General features: G+C 45.2%; 1 protein-coding gene and 1 long non-coding RNA gene across 8 annotated transcripts in view; one reads left to right on the forward strand and one right to left on the reverse strand.

The window, feature by feature from the left end:
- The window catches only part of pcdh11 (protocadherin 11), a 136,741-nt gene that overhangs the window by 38,946 nt on the left and 77,884 nt on the right, over window positions 1-19,911 (forward strand). For 6 of the 7 annotated variants that reach the window (XM_055512283.1, XM_029165835.3, XM_055512286.1 and 3 more), the window contains one exon: window positions 1,178-3,685. In XM_055512283.1, coding sequence (XP_055368258.1) covers window positions 1,178-3,685 — 2,508 coding nt within the window. Of the gene's footprint in view, window positions 1-1,177; window positions 3,686-8,132; window positions 10,241-19,911 lie in introns of those variants that run through there. The other variant, XM_029165837.3, reaches the window with a different exon arrangement.
- Window positions 7,955-19,911, reverse strand: part of LOC114864848 (uncharacterized) — a 136,228-nt gene continuing 124,271 nt past the window's right edge. The window contains exon 7 of the long non-coding RNA XR_008695827.1: window positions 7,955-10,458. This is a non-coding gene — a long non-coding RNA (uncharacterized LOC114864848). The remainder of the gene's footprint in view (window positions 10,459-19,911) is intronic.

Consider the following 19,911-nt stretch of genomic DNA (forward strand, 5'->3'; position numbering starts at 1 on the left):
GTTTACTTGTGTCGGCTACAACGCCACGCTGGCACGGGGACAGTTCTGGAGTGTGAAACCTACCGGCGACTCTCGCGGTGCGGGTTGGAACGCTCCATCCTTGAACGAGGAGAATGTATATATCTTAATCTTATTTGATAGCTGTGCCTAGACAGAGTAATCTCCTCCAACATTATGTGCAGCATGAAGCTTATCTCTTTAAAGAGGATGCTTTTTCTTGTTTTACCATGAAACTGCTTCTGACTGAAAGAGCTTCAAAGGGCTTCTTTGTTTCATAATGTGCATGCAGCTCATTCATGGGCTTGATCTTCCTCTTATTTCCTCCCCCTACTCTCTCTCTCTCTCCTTTTCTGTCACTCGCCTCTCTTCCTCTCGCCTTCCCTTCCCCGCCTCTCTTCTAATTTGAAACCGTGCATGGATCCATACCATACTGCATTTGAAATTGTAAATATTAGCGAGAGCTTTTTGGTTGGAAGGCAATTACTCGCAGCAGCTAGTGCCAGTTCCTCTGGCTTCTCATGAGGATTACTTATACATTTGTTTTGATTTTCCTCCGGCTTTACTTTCGCCCAGATTTAGACAGTTTTGAGCAAAACACCTTTCAGATATGCATGATTTTCACTACTCATCTCTTTAATATATGTTGATTTAGTCTTGCAATATATTTAAATGAGTTTATTGGTGTGTCTTTATTCTTGAAGCTGAAAAGCTGTCGTTCTAGATAGGAAGGAACAGAGACTGTAAAGCGGTAAATTAAGAACTTTAAAACGGAGTTGTCTTAACGCGGTGGATGGACAGGATGCACTTCAGTGAATGGCGTACGTCAGAGATGAATGAAAGTTGGAAATAAGCTGACGGTTAACGTGTTTATAAAAGGCTTCAGGTCTGGCTTGTTTAAGAATGTCCTGGGCTTTGTAATTTGCTCTTGACATTCATCACTGCCTAAAAGCCTTATCTGCAGAGGAGCTACGAATAAATCTGAGTAACCTCAAAAGGCTGTTGAGGCTTTTAAGACAACCACAGAATCTGCATGAGGCGCGGATGGGATATTGCAGAATCTAGTGATCCAGTACCAGCTCGTTATTGCTTCTGAGCAATATTGTGTTTGTGATGCAGACATGTAAGTGTTATGGATAATTAGGTGAAGAAAACTAAAACTGCCGTCTTGTCTTTGCAGAGTGTCAACGAGTTTGGCTTAGACATCATTGAGACGCCTGAAGGTGACAAGTGGCCACAGCTCATAGTGCAACAGAACCTGGACCGTGAGCAGAAGGACACCTTTGTCATGAAGATAAAGGTCGAGGACGGCGGCAACCCTCCCAAGTCCAGCACTGCCATTCTCAAGGTCACCATTTCCGATGTCAACGACAATCATCCCGTCTTCAAGGACAGCGAGCTGGAGGTCACGGTGCCAGAGAACGCCCCCATGGGGACATCGGTCGCTCAGCTCCACGCCACGGACGCAGACGTGGGATCCAACGCACAGATCCACTTCGCCTTCAGCAACCAGATCTCTGCCTCGACCAAGCCCCACTTCGCCATCGACAGCTCTACGGGACTGATCACTGTGAAACAGTCGCTGGACAGAGAGACCACCCCTGTCCATAAACTCATCGTCCTCGCCAGCGACGGCAGCTCCACTCCGTCCAGAGCCACAGTGATTGTTAATGTAACAGACGTTAATGACAACGTACCCTCCATAGACACTCGCTACATTATCAACCTGGTTAATGGGACCGTTCTGCTGTCTGAGAATGCACCTCTCAACACCAAAATTGCCCTAATTACCGTCACTGACAAGGATGCAGATCTTTATGGCAAAGTAGCTTGCTACACTGACCACGACGTCCCGTTTCGGTTGAAGCCTGTCTTTAATGATCAGTTCTTACTAGAGACAGCTGCCCCTCTAGATTACGAGACGACTCGAGAATATGCAATTAAGATAGTGGCTTCGGATAGGGGGATGCCGCCTTTGAACACTTCAGCTATGGTTTTAATTAAAATCAAGGATGAGAATGACAATGCCCCCATCTTCCCCCAGCCGGAAATCCAGCTTTCCATCCCGGAGAACAATGACCCCTCCACACAGCTAATAAAACTCAGCGCCACTGATGCAGACAGTGGACATAATTCTGAAATTATTTATACGCTTGGCCCTGATGCACCTGATGGGTTTAACATAGACAGACGGTCAGGAATCCTCTCCGTTGGCAAACGACTGGACAGAGAGAAGCAGGAGAGGTATTCCTTCACTGTCATAGCGAGGGACAATGGCTCCACATCCCTGCAGAGCAATGTCACTGTCAGGCTAATCGTCCAGGACCTTAATGACAACAGCCCAGCTTTCACACACCCCGAGTACAACTTCTATGTGCCTGAGAACCTGCCTCTCTACGGAACTGTGGGTTTAATCACAGTGACAGACGCAGATGCCGGAGATAATGCTGTCATAACCCTGTCCATTTTAAATGGGAAAGATAATTTCATCATCGACCCCCAAACTGGCGTCATCAAACCCAATATAACCTTTGACAGGGAGCAGCAAAGCTCATACACATTTATGGTCAAAGCAGTTGATGGAGGGCAGCCTCCAAGCTCCTCGTACGCCAAGGTCACCATCAATGTAGTGGACGTCAACGACAACCGTCCTGTGTTTGTCATCCCCTCCTCCAATTACTCTTATGACCTGGTGCGAACCAGCACCACCCCAGGTGCTGTGGTCACCAGGGTGTTCGCCATTGACAATGACACAGGTATGAATGCGGAGCTGCAGTACAGCATCATCAGCAACATCATCACCACGTCTAGAGTCTCCCCTCGAGGTCTCTTTGCCATCGACAAAACCACGGGTAACATAACGCTGCAGGAGAAGATAGTGGCCGCTGATCAGGGGCTACACAGGCTAGTAGTCAAGGTCAAAGATCTGGGTCAGCCGGAGTCATTACACGCTATTGCACTTATTCACTTGTTTGTCAATGACACTGTATCAAATGCCACCTTTATACAAGAACAGTTGAGAAAAAGCATGGAGACCCCTCTGGATCGTAACATAGGGGAAAGCGAGGTCACGCCTCAGACCAACGGATACGTGATCGTTGTCATAGCCATCATAGCGGGAACCATGACTGTCATCCTGGTGATCTTTGTGACTGCCTTGGTGCGCTGCCGGCAGACGCCCAGACACAAAGTTGTGCAGAAGGGCAAGCAGAGCGGTGAGTGGGTGTCGCCCAACCAAGAAAACCGCCAGATCAAGAAGAAGAAGAAGAGGAAGAAGCGATCCCCCAAGAGCCTCCTTCTAAACTTTGTGACCATAGACGAATCCAAGCCTGATGACCCTACCCATGAACATGTTAATGGCACACTGGATCTCCCTGTGGAGCTAGAGGAACAGACCATGGGGAAGTACAACTGGGCCACGACGCCCACCACCTTCAAACCCGACAGTCCAGATTTAGCCAAGCATTACAAGTCCGCGTCCCCTCAGCCTACATTTCAAATCAAACCGGAGACTCCAGTGGCCCCAAAGAAACACCATGTGATCCAGGAGCTCCCATTGGACAACACATTCGTGGTGGGCTGTGACTCACTCTCCAAGTGCTCATCGACTAGCTCCGACCCGTACAGTGTCTCAGAGTGCAGCTGTCAGGGGGGATTCAAGACTGCGGGGCAAATCTCCACCCGACAGGTAATTCATGACTTCCTTTTTAAACCCAACCACACTAGTCCCCACTTACATTCCCACTCTTGCCGTCCCGTGGAGGGGGGAGGGTGGCAGCATGGCGCCAGAGGACTTTCCCATATGTCCATGTTTACATGAATGTCAATTGCACTTAAACATTATGCTCAAGAATGAAATGAAGGAGTGACACATAATTTATCGCAATAATTACAGCAAACCTCTTATTGATATTAATTCATGTAATCACTCTCCTTCATGTGCGATTCATTACAAAAATGCATGTGCAGTTCAATTTCATATTCAGAAGCTTGAGTAATGATAAAAGTGTAATTACTGTAGAGCTACAGCAGCTATTTTAAATCCAAGTGTGAGTGGTTGGTGGCGATGTAGCTGGATTTAGAAGGTGCCTGTGATGGCCGAACCCTCGCCCAGTCTATGCGAGGTCAAGGGCAAGTGAAGCTGTATGCTAATATAGCTGAGTGACATGTTTCAAGAAGCAGAGCAAAGAAAAACAGATTACAAATGTGACAGCAATCGTTTTGGCAAATGAAGCGAAAGTAATGGCACAAAACAAAGCCAAAAATGTGCTCCTGACATGTTAAAACAGCTTGATAAATAATCCCTCGTTCTGTGGATCTGTCCTAAAATATTAAGTGCTGTCTTAACTGTGCCAGTGCGGCTTTGTGGAAGAGAAGCTCATTTGAATCCCAAGGTACAGCAGAGGGCTTATGATTCCCTAAGAGATATGTGCCAAATGCAAAGTGCCCCAATAAATAAAAGCTGGCGAGGGAAATAAATGTAAATCAGAGGTAAGGAGAGGTGGCCTCGCTCGGCGCTGACAGCTAAAGCTAGAGTGCTGTGGGGAAGACTGAATACTTCTTTGGGCGGGGAAGGGGTCGCGGGGATCAAGGTGATGCAGAGCCTGGAGACCAATATACTAAAACGCCAAGGGAGCAGTAGTCCATAAAAGCGGCTGCCTGGCCGGCGTTGCATCCAGCCCATAAATGTTCTACTTTAATGACCCCAATTATTGTTATACTGTAAACGGCACACTGTATGTAGATACGCATTCTTTACATTATGCAAATGAGCCAACGTACAGTAGGCGCGCGGGCCGCTGCTGCGAGGTGTTGTAGTTTATATTAGAGACACTGAAGAATGCTGTCATTATATCCCCACAGTACACGGCAGAATTCAAACTGTGCGTGTTGATATTTTACCTGCTATCGCCGACACAATAGAATTAATCAAGGCTCGGGGCAGTTTATTATTATGATTAGTGATATGTGTTGTTGTTGCCATAGTTCTGTCTGTGTCAACCATCCAGTTCATTTCGCTGCCTCTCTCAGCCATTTTCCGTCGTCTTGTGTTTTTTTTCTTCTTCCTCATTTTGTTTCTTTCCGGGGTGTTTCGGTTGTTGCCTGGTTGCACTGGCTTTCATTTTTCTTACTGTTTTGATCATGATTATCACAACTGCCATTCATCCAATTCTGGGTCAATTTCAAGATATTGCATCAATAATTGATTTAGTTTGATGAGGTGCTCGCTTTTGTACGTGTCTAGCCTCGTGTTGCACACGCTTTTCAGAACCTTGGTTCATTCCGCCGTGTTTTTTTTTTTTTTTGCTCCTTCGGTGACAGCGAGCGTGCGTTCCAATTCCTCGTGGCATACTTTTGGTAAATGACTCTTAATCCCGCAAAGTGTTGTGCTTAGGATAATTTATGAAGACACCTACACAGAGTTGGTAGTCATTCACTTCATCCACCTTTTATTTGAAGCCCTGGTTAAAAGATATGCGCTGCCATGGTAAATTATCCATAAGCCTGCTACATGCCCTCAGCACCAAAAGAATTTTTCATAATAAGTTTATATGACACACTGACGAGTTGTCAGAATGATTTTCCCCTCGTGCTGCTAGCGACTGCCTTGAAATATGCAGCGAGTGTTCTCCCCAAATCTGAATTATTTTCTGTCACAAATTTTATGCATCGAGGATCTAAATTGATTTTCACTTATGTAGCTGATCAGAGTGGAGGATGCTTGTGAATTAATTGAAAATCAATGAATATATGATTAGTAAACATCCTCCCAGATCTCCTATGCTTCACTACTGTAGACCAGGCTGTGATTATTTCCTGGCTGTGGTGCTCCTCCGAGGGAGCTCGGGTTTAATGTGTATAATATCCTCGCAGTCTGATGTCACAAACGCGCAGCATTTGAATAATATTACAAAAATACCCTTCTCATTGGTTCCACTCCGCAGCCGTATCTTCAGTGATGTTAAGCTGATAATACGTTAAAATGTCTCTGTCCCCTTGAGCAATTGACAAGTGATGCCTCCCACTTTAGACATTAGATTTCCCACTAGTTTTAAGTGTGATTATTTAAAGCCTGTGTCATGGAAAAAAAATAGTTTGATGAGAGCTGGTGGCTGCAAAGGTTAATTAAATGCACTACAGGGTTAATCACTCGTAATACAGTATGATTAAAATCACTGTAATTAGGTTTGGAACGAGTCTGATAAGAAAGAGAAAAGGCAGCCGTCCTTAAAGATGATCACAGATGCCACATACAGTACAGTACCGTCCTCTTCAGGGTCCTAAGTGATGTGACAATAGTTAAGCAGTCGTCCTGTTTGCTGAGGCCTTGTTATAATCTGATATCTGCTTGATTACATCATGTGCTTCCTTAAAGAGAGTCTATTTTCAAAGACTGAAGAACCCTTAAAAGCAGCACGTCTTCAAAAACCGATAGATGCTTTTGAAATCATTTCACGTGTCATTGTTTAAACAAGAAGTGCATTTGGTCTGTCATTGTTGGCTACTCAGCTTCTCTCGAACCTGCACCTAACACCAGACGTCCAAAAGCAAAAAAAAAAAAGGCACCGACAGGTTGTCACATCCTCCTTTTTGTTCCTCAAAGTGACAGACAGTTCTTTAGTTCCGCTCGTTCCTGTGATCTGTGATTGCCTCACGCTCCCCCACCTAAAGCGAAGACCAAAAGAGCCGTCCGTGGAATAACAACAGGAAGAGATGATTACGGCTGAAGGTCACCAAAATGTTTTCAGGGACTTTACAGATGTAGCTGATAAGGAGGGAAGCTTGTAATAATACTTCAGAGATTACAGATTTGTGCCACCATATGGCTTCATTATGCAGCGAGCGGCGTATTTGTAAATGCAAACCTCCTCCCAACCTGCCCGTTTCCTCTCACTCCTGGCGCATCTCATCATTTTCTTTTAACCCTTACCCCACGGTACCAGAGGTCAATCTGCCTCCAGTGATGAGGAGCACTTGTGCGCGCTTTAGCGGAGGCAGATCAAATGCGTACCACGCCGCTGGAGTGATCTCAGGCATCACCATGAATATGCAGGCGGTGAAAAAAGGCGGATCCATCCCTTTGTTTGGCCTATAATTCAGAGGCCCATGGAGCATTAAGGGTCGCCGCTTAATGAAACCGACCTCCTATGACTCAATATCGGAGAAAACCATGTTAGTGTATTCGTATTGTGGCATTTGCATACATTACAGTTTGATTAAATACCCTGCAGACCCTTAAGTGTTGTTTTAATGCAGGTTGTGATATTAACTAAAAAGATCGCAATATAAACGCGTTGGACACAGTGGCAGCAGTGTGCAACGTTTTTGCATATCATAATTTATTTGTGTGGGTGAAAGTATGGGCCTTTCACACCAGCCACCCATGCTCTGATGACAAAGTGCCTGTGCTGACTCATGGCGGGTGCGTAGCCAGGGGTAGAAGTTCTGATTTTTAAGGGCTAAGGAGGCTTTTAATCAAACCGAGAGCCTGTATTAAATACTCACCCCTAATTATGGCTTTGTTATTGTTGCCTTGTTTGTCCCTTTTGTTTCCTTCAGTTCCTTTTTTATTTCTGTTGAGTCATTGCATCTGAAATCAGCGCGTCCTGCTAGCGTAAGCGCCATCACTTCAGACCCGCCCCGGTCCAGACATTGTTAACTGTGTGTGGAACAGCACAAAACCATGCAAAAAACGTGTGATATTCTGTACATATCAGAGGACCCACTGGCAAGGGTCCCAAAGAAAGCGTGGGCCTAAATTGATCCAAACGGCTTTTGGAGGGGGAATGGAGAGTGCTGCACTAGTGTGGTGGGAGACTAATCGGGAGTGATAATTGGGAAATGTCGCATGCTCTGATAAGTACAGGAAAATGCACAAACTTGTGACACCTGTAGCATTCTTCAAGGAAACCTGACAAGATAATGACACGATTGCCAGCCGTGCCTTGAAGAATGCTTGTTTTTTTTTTTTTTTATCTTTTACGCTCTCTTCAAAGATTTTTTTTTTTTTTGATTTATTTTTTTATGCAGTGTTCAGCGTAGCCTCGCACTGATAAGGCTACAGCTTAGGCTGCTCAGAGCTCGATGATATTGTAACGACAATCTCCCTATATGTCTGTCTCTCTATATTTCAGGAGACGGCACTGAAACCACCACACTATGGCACACTCTGTGGCACAGGTACAGCTCGCTCCCACAGGATTAAAATCAATCTCTAGCTCCCACTACCTAGAGAGAGAGAAAGAGAGAAAAGGGGGGAGAAAAAGAGAGAGAGAGAGGGGGCGGAGGGAGGAGAGGAGGAACTGAAGAGGTGAAACAAGTACTTTACTATCTCTACAGCCTCAAACTGCACCTTTTCATACAATCGAGAGAAAAAGATGAACTTGGAGGCGGTTGGAGGTTGGGGGGGGTTGGATGGGGAAAGGGTGGGGGGGGGTCTCCACAAAAGAGACACTTCATGTTGCCTGCCTGAAACTTGACAAAGCTCCTCCTGTGAATCTGTTGGAAGTTTGATATGCTTTATTGAGTCCTATGCTATTACTTACTTGTGTCAGAGCGGATGATGCTGTACTGTATCCCTGAGCCCTCCTCACAAACGCCCCACTCCTGCACCCATTCTGTAAAATAGGTGTCAGACCCAGTCAGTAGATATGTAAAGTATGTTTATATGTATGTATGTATATCTCTCACAGAGTTGATGGTGTTTATATTTATTGACTCCATTTCTTTGCCTTGTTTGGAAACTGCCCGGTGGCCATTTTATTTTCGTACTTTTTATTTTTTGTACCATCCGCCGCATCTCGATCTGGGCTCTGCTCACGGAACTAAAGACTTCTGATGTATTTATGCTGCAAGGTCTACAGCCTGTAGGCTTACTGTACATTAGCGCTGGGCCCCACGTCACAGTGCTCTCCTTTTATCCCACGTCTCATGGCGCCGACGGCGTTTTCTGGTGATTGTGGCTAATATCGCGGAAACACGCGCGGCCCCCGCGGAGCCGCCGCGTCCGTAGCGCTTCACGACTGTGCTGCCGACGGAGAGGCGGTAGGACAAGTTTAATGCTACGCGCTAAGCCACAATCACAAGGGACTAACTGCCGGGGTTCTAATCAAAAGCTGTTTATGTAGGGCAGATCTGAAGAGCGCTAAGCCTGACCTTTCCTGTGTCGCTGTCAGTCCCTAAGTCAGCACCGATTTAACCTGCGAGATCCACATTACTATGACTCCAGATGGGAAAAAAAACCATAAAAAAACAATAATCCTCAGGCAGTTTAATATGAGCTGTTGGGCTTAAGCAAAAATGACTTGACGTTGTGCACTTATTTACACCGACAAAAGAAATTTTCTGATGAGAAGAACATTGAACACCAAAATGAAAAGGTAATCCAGGCTCAAGTAAAAAAAAAAAAAAAATCAGCAATAAGTTATCATCTGACAGTAAATCCACTGCGGTGCACTTTCTACTTCTTAGTCCTTTTGTTAAGAGCATCACTTTGCTTGTATTTCTATACCTTTAGAACCATGACGGTGCACTCTGCCCTGATTAGACCCATTTCTACAGTAGACACCAGTGATTAGCTCGATGGGTTAGCAGCATTGTTGTTCAATAGTCATGTTAATTGGTAAAGACTGCTTTGATAGGTGACGCCTAGAAGGCTCCTACATATAACCATAGGATTAGATTCATTGAAATGGACATAGCCTATGTAGTTGTTTGGAAATGTGCAGATGGACCGGCCCACACTCCGCTCCTCCTGCTGTGAGATACTATATATAATTAAATGAAATTACTACACTGACCGGAAGCCTTTTTGATTTCGTTCCAGTCCTAATGTGTCATAGTCCTCCAGACTATGTCTATTTCAAAGCTTTTAATTTTCTGTGTGTTACCTCTTTGTGAGGCAGGTTGTTATTATTGAGGGGGTATATTCATGTAATTATGGTATCAAATGTATTCACTACTGCGTAGGAGCCACAGTGTGAAATATACATAGCATCGTAGCACTGTGTAATGAATAGATTTGCCTGATCTTTGGGGAAAAGAAAAAAAAACTCATATACGGGGAGAGTGTTTGTCCCTGTGAGGGAGACAGACAAGCTCACTTTTATTTAATGTAAAGTACAATATGCACCTTACATGATCTTTGTAACTGACTTTGATTTGCCAGTGTGCAGAAACCTGTAAATGTTTTGTTAATGTATGTGTGCGCTTCTGAAATTTATTAAAAGTCTTTTGCATTGTATTGCATATTTTGATGACTCTTCTTATTCATTGTTGTGAGAATAAGTCTTTTTTTTAAGTTTTTTTTTTTATGTAAAGTTTAGTTTTCTACATGGCATTTTTTTGCATAGTGGTGGTTACTGTTTGTACAGTACCTGCAGAACAGGTCAACCAGCCTGTGGCCCGGCTCCAATTATTGGCTCATGTCAGCAGCACATTTTGCAGCAATGTGGCTCTTAACTAGGAGGAAGAAACGGAGAAATGGTTTCAATATACGGCACATCGCTCATTAGCAACAGATTACAGATAAAGAGTTATGGAAATTCGGCGGGTGCGCATCCTTTTGAAGTGCACAGAAAGAAAACAGCAGAAGCGAAGCTTTTTTTGGAACAACGCAACTTTGGTTTCTTTGTTTCTCCTCCATGAGAGCTGATAATGATCATTTGATAATGATAACCCCGCTATTACGATGTACAGCAGCACACAAACATTGGGTTTTTACATATCTGAGGGGAAGATTGATGCTGGAAGGTGCAATAAGCGCCGATCTAACACGGCGTTACTCAGTGTTTACGCGGATCTGATCCAAAAATACAGACTTGAAAGACATTAAACAAAGCCACAGAAGAGACAAGAGGAAATGTTTAATTGCTTATCAAAGTTACTTCATATTCTAAAACTGAGAGCGAGCTAATCAGTTCCCTTGGGGAATATGTCCTTGGTGATTTGAGAAAACGATACACACTCCAGCAGAGCATTCTCATATACAGAGTGCATAAATGTCAGCTTTCTATTAATAGATGAATGTAAACCTGCTAAGTGCCTCATTCTCACTTATAAACACAGCGCCTGAGTAGATCACGAGTTAGTTGTATTTCTTAGTGCTAGATCCATTATGGTTCCATTTTTTAAATGTTGTGCATAATTAGGATTTAAGATATTTAAAACGAGCCATAAATAAATGAAGTAAAACTTGGACAAAGCAACTGCATTAATGAGACTTAACATTTGTGCTTGAAGACAGAGTAGGCAACAAATGCTGTAAAATCAAAGATGAGCAAGATGGAAGGAAGGATAGAAGTGGAGAGCTGCTGGGGTGGGTTGCAAAACATGTCTTTGGACCCTTTCATTGTTGCCCACACAAATGTGCAGTCGCTAAAGGTCCTGGGATTTTGGTCAAGTCGCCTTAAGAGCTCTCCCCGTGCTCCGCATGGCCCATAAAGTGATTCTTAAAGGTTGTCCCGCGCCTCTATTACAGCATGTCACCGAGGGAAGCGTTTCCAGACTTTCTTCGCTGACATATTGATTCATGATTTATGAGGATGCAGTATTCAATTTCATCTAACAGGCCAGGAAGCTAGTTATATGTAGAAAGTTTGATTACATCTAATGCAATAATGCGTCTGCAGATGGAGGGACATGCACGGAGCTCACACAGGAACACACACGGCTATTCATTGTGCTCCCGCGTTGAGGCTCCCCATATGGTCGCCATTAATTGTATTTCTTTATTTTCCCCCCACTTTCTTTATTTCACGATTCATCGTGTGGCTGCGGGCGTCTGCTGTGAAACTTACTATGCGCAGCACTTTCCTCTAATATAAACCCTTTGAGGCCACTGTACTGATGAATCATACGTGTTTGTTGTTAGTTATGAAAAATAATCTCTGTGATTACTCTGAGACCTCAAGTCGAGTTTGTCATTCTGTGGTGAAAGGTACCGGTGGCTGACTTTCCCCAACCTTGACAATGCAATCAGTGCAATCAGCGGCTCACCCGCGTTATCAGTGACTTCCTCCTTCCTTCATCATCAGGACAACCCACTTTTACTTCTGCACGTTGATTTTACGAGTCGCCTTCTCCACCGAGATCCCCGGCATCTGCTGCAAACGCTATAGAACCGCCGCCCGGCGTTGCGGACCGGCGGAGCTTAAGTAACACCGTTGTTGCTGGCTCAGCTCCTCTTTTTAGCACCACTGTGTCTATTCTGTTTCACTTTTTTTTATTTTATTGAGGGACAACCTGTGAAATAGTCTTTTTCTTTTCGAGTTGCCAGTTTGACAGCAGGGTTTTGATATCCCCATAAACCATGTGCATGTTTTAGAAACACACAAATGCCTTGAACCAACTTGTGTTTTTTCTTTCTTGCACTTCAAAGACTCCTCTCTTTTAAATCTTCAACGGTAAATATTAAAACTGATTTAAATTCGATTTTAATGTTAAGGCGGCCTCTTGGGACGTGTAGGTCAATTAGCCAAGCAGCAAGCGAGCTCTGGGTACGATGTGGAGTTGTCCTGAAGCAACGCTGGCTGTCTAAGCAGGGGCTGTTTATGCATGTGCTGTGCAGTGGTGCAGGAAACAAGAAGATGCTGTCTTTCTGTTGCACTCCACTCAAGGCAACACTCCACACAATTGCTGCCAAATCTCTGCCAAACTGAATAATTCAATCATCCCCCATAGCCGCGGTGGTCTAGCTACCTTTGTGTGTGCAACAATCAAATCAGTGTGGAAGCCCGCCGAGTGGTTCTTTCTGAGACACTGAGTAGCTCTACAGCCCGGAGATTGTTTTCATTGAAAACAATTCTGTTGATTAAACGAGGTGTGACTGTGGAGCGGGGATCTGAGGAACATCGATTGCTTGTACAATTGTTTGTTCCTTGTTAAAAGTGTGATCTAAAGCAGTAGTCGCTGAGCGTGTGTGCAAGGAGAACGAGGTTCGGCTGGTGTGCGGGTGCTTTTTTTTTTTTTTTTTTTTTTTTTTTTACCCCTGTCTCCTTAAAGCATCCCAGGTAGAGAAATCCACGCCATGGCTGTTAGGACTGATAATACTGTCGCTGATGCAGCAGTGACGTGAGGCACGGCTGCTCGTGCTCTGCTTGATTGCTGTGTTGCATGTATGTAGCTCCAGTTGTCACAGCGGGGATAAGTGAGCTTTACAAGCATTCTTTAGGAGACGCCGCCCTTGTCGTCGCTGCCCTCACCCCTCCCCTGTAAGTAATCACATGGCCTCAACCTTAGTTTTGCCCATGTAGATTTAACGCTAATCCCCAGCCCAAGCACAACAACAAATAGAGTATAGAGAATGCAAAATTGAATTTATACCACGTTTTTTTCCCCGTGTTCCTGTTTGTTTATTGATCCTTTGTGCTAACAGGTCAGTGGTGGCATGCTCAGTGGACATTTCCAGCTCGGGTACAGTCACATAGAAGTTATTTGCATTGAAATTAATCCTTTTTTAACCCCCCAAAAACCACCCCCTCCTTTTTTTTGAAGCATACTGTGGAAAATCCGTCCAGCCATCTATCATGCTGCTGAGCCTAATAAATGTGGTGTTCAAACGTCGCCACGTCCCACTGTGGGTCATTGTTTAACACGATGTGAAGCTGTCAGTGCTGTGTAAAGCTCCGTCTATGAAATGTAAGCGAGCTGAGCTGAGAGCGCTGAGTGTTACACCGAACGCATCGTGTTAACCTTGTAGCGTATATATCACAAGAGCAACTATTCCTGGAAGTGAGGAGCGAGTGGAAGGGCCGAGGACTCGCCGTGGAGGCGGACGCCCGCCCGCCCGCCCGCGTGTCTGCGAGCCGAAGGTGGCCGGGCTCAAAGGCAGCAACTTAAGACGTTGTCCGAGGAGGACTGAGTCTGTGTCCTCCCTAATCCTGGTAATCCCCATACAGAATTCTTGATTTGCTTTTGTAAAAGAGATTGGGAGATGATAAGATGCTCGTCCGCCTCCTTAGAATAGCTGATAATCTGGTTTGAACAGAGGACTCAGGGGGTATTTAGCCTGCCTTAACATTTGCACAAGCAGATGGCGTTGACCGGGGGAAGGCGCAACCTTGGGCTCCAGACCCCTCCCTCTCTGCGTGGTCCACTTTGGAAACAAAAAAAAGAACAGTGGGATGATAATCAATGTTGTTTATTTTGTTGCTTGACTCTTTAAGTACTTTCAGCCAGATTATAGGATTTCGCAGGGGATAATCAGGGGACCGCAGACAATTGCCTTTTTTTCCATGCTGACGGTATCCCCCCACAAATGCGCAAGGAAGGCGATTTAAAGTAGATGTCGACTCCTAATTCCTGATTAGTCCCATTGCAAACCTTGTTAAAATTAACTGGACGCTGCGCTAATCACTGCGTTTCAAACACCCCCTGTTCCGGCGCGGCGGACGTTCTGCGCGACGCCTCCATGACTCGTATCCCTACGACGCGCTTCTTCGGTCCGGTGACGCACGCGGGACGAACCAGACGGCAGTGACCTCGTCTCTTCTCAGAAAGGGGCTCTGTATTTAAGGCGCATCCTCGATTGTCTGTGAATGAACTCCAAGTAAATGTCAGGACATTCTTATGTGCTTAGCAGAACGGATGTAATCTCAGCGTAACAAGTAGAAGAAGCAGAAGCTTTTCACTTCCAATACCTTTGATTACATGCAACGCATTGCAAAGCCTCCCTAAGACCACCTCTCCAGCCTCAGGCCTCTGGCAATCTTCTAAACCTGGACCGGACACATGCAACAAAAGCATTTGACTAATGAGATCCATTGACTAATTAGTTTCACATGGCATAAGTGACTGTGCAGTGGCTTTGGAGGCACTTTTCAACAAAAGCGTTTGATGCCTGCTCCTCTGTCTTTGTCTGTGCACTTGTGTTCTATAACAGGATATAGTGCATAGCTGTCATGCTCAATCTGGGGCAAAAAAACACAAAAGACGAGCACGGGCCCCAAACGCATCCCACTCAGACATCTACACGGCGCAAAGCTGATCCACACATGCTGCTTTCCGCTGTCACTTTAGCCACTGACAAGCAAAAAAAAAAAAAAAACATGGCACAAAGACGTCGGTGAGGAAACAAAACTGAGAACACTGTGTAATCGCATTCAAAGCCGTTTGTATGAGACCCACGAACCTAATACAATATAACTGCAACTGCATCCCCAGCTTGATATCTTTGTGTCATGCGAGCCATGATTAATGCGGGAGCACTTTCTTTTCATCAGCGCTGCTCTGTGTGAAGCAGACGCACATGAAGACCGGTTTCATATCACCGAGAAGGTTTGCACAGAGCTATTAGCGGGGAATAATAAACGCTAAACCACAAAAAGCTAATGCTAGCTAGGTGGTCGCTCACATTCTGATGGCTTACTTAGGACGCTGCCGGCTCCTTGACTTGAACCCAGGGCATTAATCTGCACAGCAAACAAAAGCAAACATCTCTAAGCCTTTAACGAGGTTCTGACCCGATCACCCTTCTTCTCCAGGACGCGGCCCTCTTTCCTCAACGTCTTTACCTGGGTGTGTTGCCTTTCAACGCAAAATGCAGTCCCACTGCCTCTCCCTTAACACAGCCCGAGCTGAGGAGATGAAAGATATAATAGAATCAGCAATATCTCTTCAATAATGCGTGTGATATCCACTGATGGCCATAAAGAATTTATGTGCATGCAGTCGGGAGGAAGAGCAGCAACTCATGCCCAGATCAGTCAGACAAATTATTACGTGTCATTTCGACGGGGTTTTGTTGGAGTGGCCCGCGTTGCCCGGCTGGTCACTTAGTCATTACCAAGTGAAATGGCCTGGTGTCACGCTGGGCCGTGCGTCCGCTGGCGCAAATTGGTGCTTTTTACTCCTTTTAACACCCATTTGTACTTTTCCTTTTTTCGCAATGAAGCCAGCGAGACACGACGCCGGGCTTTGGCTTACAGATCGCATCTGCAGACGATGCGGCGTGATTAGATTACTCAAATCAAAACATGGTTCTCTCTCCGTTCGGCCAGTCAATTGGGTTATTGTTCCCCCTCGGTCTCAGCCCGGAGAATGAGCCGATCTTCCAGGCGGCTTGCAGTCAAATTCTCCACGTGTATTACCTATTCTGCACACACATACAATAGACAGGAGCTGTTTGTGATGGAGCACACACATGTCTCCGAGCCCCGAGGTAATGGACAACACTTCAGTGAATTGTGCCGACCTTATTGTATTGTGTGGATGATTGTGTTATGTTCCCACAGTTAATGACTATGCCCTACTTTGACTTTGAGGCAGTGACCTGAAATAAGGCGCACAAGTGAAATCCGAGCCTGGACGAACCTAGGAGTGATTAAGGTCACCCAGACACCACATTTGTTTGACCCCCCTCTGGTCACTCGCATCGACCAGTGTCTGTGAATCCTTTAGGAGGCTTTTGTGGGATTCCTGTTTGGAAAAGAATGTCAGGATGATCAAATGTGCGTGTGTGTGTTTTAGTTCACTTTCCTCCTTAGAGGTGCAACAGAAGGTTTTTATTATATGGGCTTTAAATTCCTCATGACAAATGAAAGTTCAACGTTTCACTTTTCAGAGCATTGTTTAATTTCTAAAGCATGTTTTTCGTATTCCCGTTGGCGGGTTCATCCTTCTAAATTATTATTTGTCTCAGTCTGGGCAGTGTCGTCCACGTAAGTGTAATCAAGGAGCGATGCGTCAATGCTCTGTACCTGCTGACTGCACACAGGTCACAAACAGTTCAGGGTGGACTCTCAGCATCAGTGAGTAATACAGTACGGTGTCGGCGAGTTAATGCAACGAGATGAAGGGGAAAATATGCACAATTAAAGCTTAAAGAATATGCACATTCAGTCGCTTAAATATGCATCACATATAGTCAAACATCAAGTGCATGAATCATCAGAAACAATGATGCAACACAGAATCCTGGATTCCTCCCAATTTAAACTTCACTCGGCTCCTAGCGTGATACATAATTTAGCGCTGTGACTGACAGGACCCAGATTCCCGCTCGCATGGACACGGTGCATATATACCTTAATGCTTTAGGGAAGACATTGCTACTATGAGATCATGTCTGCATCTTGAGGGCACGATGCGCTGAGTAGATCTCCGGCTTGTTTTTTATGTCTTGCTATTCTGCTGGGGATCGGCGCTTAGCTCCTCGGCACAGCCACGATGCTTAGATAAAAATTACTCCTCCTCTGGTGTGCATGTAAATCAGAGTGGAGGGATATAATGAAATAATGAAGTGTGCCTCTGCTTTTTCCAAGAGAGACCACTGGGACCCGCTATTTTTAGACACAACAAAGAGATTGCCAGGGGTGTCCAGTCTCTCTGGTTAAGTTACGGAGTTTTATCCTCTTGTCAACGTACAGCCGCTCGTCTCGGGGCTTAAACACATGCTGGGAAGAAATGGAGGCCAGCGTGTCCCTCTAGACGACGCCAATTGAGTCTCCGCGGGATCCTCTGGACGCGTATGCGCACGGATAGCCATTTATTTCACCCCAACAGAAGACGGAGCTCGTCAATGAGTTATGTGGAGCATGTGCTGCAGCCGTTGGCCGCATGCGTGCTAACGCTGTAAGATGACCCTCGCTGCCAGCAGGAAATGCTTTGTCACACAGACAAATGTGGCAGATGAATACTCAGCATGATCCCGGAGCATTTGTCATCTGGTGTTCTCTTTCTAATGGGTTTACTGCTGATGATCCAGGTCAGAGAAGGACAAAGTGCTCCACACCAGAAGTTGAGAAAAGATTCTTAAGGGGGATCAGAGAGACCCGTAACTTCTCAACCTTTTCAGATTTTAGGGTCTAAATGTTAATCTTTTCCTCACTGTACCTTTAACCTTCTCTCCTACCGATTTCTAGCCCTTTTGTCTGTGATGCACTTTGTAAATCTCGCTAAGGTTGCCGCCGTCTGCAGCTCAGAACACGATAGGTTAAGTCCACTTTTATCACCCAGGATTGTTCAACCATCGATTTATTCAGCCGGAGCGCCGCTAGAGATGTACACCCATAATTCAGTGTAGCGCCATTATCTTCCCGAATACTCCAAACAACTTTTGACCTTCAAAATGGGAATTTGCCGACGCAGCGAGGCTGGGTGTTTGCAAAGTCAGATACTTCCTGGCATCCTTGGCGAGAAGGAGGGGGCAGAAATGCTGCCATGTTTGCCTTTTGGAGATAACGACTTAGAGGTCGTTTGAATGACTTGGTGTAATGTGGGTCATATGGAGTTATAGTCTCAAACGCACTGAGCCACCAACTTCCTGGCTTGTGAGATATTCCCTCTCTAGCAAGGTTTTATTATGTGACTGTGGCTGGTTGCTTATGTATGGATGATCACTCTGTCGATTATTTCCGTGGCGCAGGGCCACACATATGGAGCTGGGTGATAACGCGAGGCCCACCTGTACACATCAGGGCGGCTAGCGTGGACGTCAGAGTAATGTCTGTTACCCCTCTATAAGATTCCTCACGGAAAATATTTTATGTCACAGAAATGGAACCTCCTAAATGTATCCTTAACACTCAAGATTAGTTTGCCTCCAAAACTAACTGTCCTTGACTACTTTAAAAGGAAAACATAAAAGGCAGTGCATGTCAAGACACACATTCCCCAGCAAAGTGAAAATTCCTGTCTCTTATCTGTTTGATTTTGCACTTAGGGAGTTTTTCTTCATCTTTTCTCTTCAAACATCAAGTGCCAAAGTCATTTACATGTGCTGGGGGCAACCAGAGTTAAAATACAGACATACAACCTACTGCTGTCTGCGGAGAAAAATGGGAAGATGGGCACAATCAGGGAAAGAGGGGGGGGGGGGGGGGGGGCGAGGGGGAAACGAGTAGTAGAGTAGTTGACGGTAATTCAATTTAAACTAAAACTAAAACTCCCTGTCACTTCATACGACTGGGGGATTGGCCGAACCACCTAAATGAATTAAAATGCATGAACTATAGAAGAGTGAGCTGACAGAATGGAGAGCGTGATGCAGTTTTTAGAGCATATATATATTTATATATATACATATGTAATAACTACAAATAAATGAAGCTATTAGTTTACCTGAAATTAAAAGCAGAAGGGTTCCCACAGAGATATGCGATCCCATGTGTAACTCATTTAAGAGCGATTTAGGCCCCTATTGAGCTGGCAGGCGAACTGAAATCAGGGTAGCAGAGCGTTTCTGCCGGTATTGTTTAACTCCTACTGGCTTGTTGCCCTTTCCTTTTGGAAGGCATGAATGCACAGCTGAGGTTCCTGTGCTTGAAAACCGTATCCGCAAGGTAAAATTAGGTAATAACAACACAAAGTGCAATGCCAACATTTCTTCCCTGTAATTCCTAATGTGCTCCAGATTCATTGCACTGCCATGTAGCACACAGGGCTCATTGTACCTAATGCTCCTCCAATCAAAAGAATCACAAGCAAATCCAGTGTTTGACTTTCATCCATCCACAATATAAATAACTAATTTATCAATTGTGCTTAAAGAGGCATACAATGGGCAGAACAGAGAACACTGTGTAGCTGGGATAATCCCTAAGAAGATTTATCCTGACGTTGCCTTGAGGCGAATAGTGGGAGCGAGCAGCAGATCCTGTTCCCTCCCTCTCTGTCTCTATCTCTCTTGCTCTGGATACAAAGTCACTATCACAGCGGCTGATCAGCCCTGTTTAGTTATATTGCATTGTGTACTTTGATATTCCAGACCAGTTAATCCGTCAAGTGAAGAGATTTAGCCCAAGATTACAGTGATTCCATGAACTTTTGATGATACGCTGCCCGTGTCTAGCCCTGAGGTACCTCACTTGATGCACTTTACGCGCGTTTGTGCATATGTGCCGGCGCTTGTGTGCGATCGGCTCTCACGTGGGCGACTTTCGCCGCTATGAGATGGCGCGAGTGTTTCCGCCGACG

This window comes from Betta splendens, chromosome 10 (assembly GCF_900634795.4).
Source record: "Betta splendens chromosome 10, fBetSpl5.4, whole genome shotgun sequence".
Lineage (NCBI taxonomy): Eukaryota > Metazoa > Chordata > Actinopteri > Anabantiformes > Osphronemidae > Betta > Betta splendens.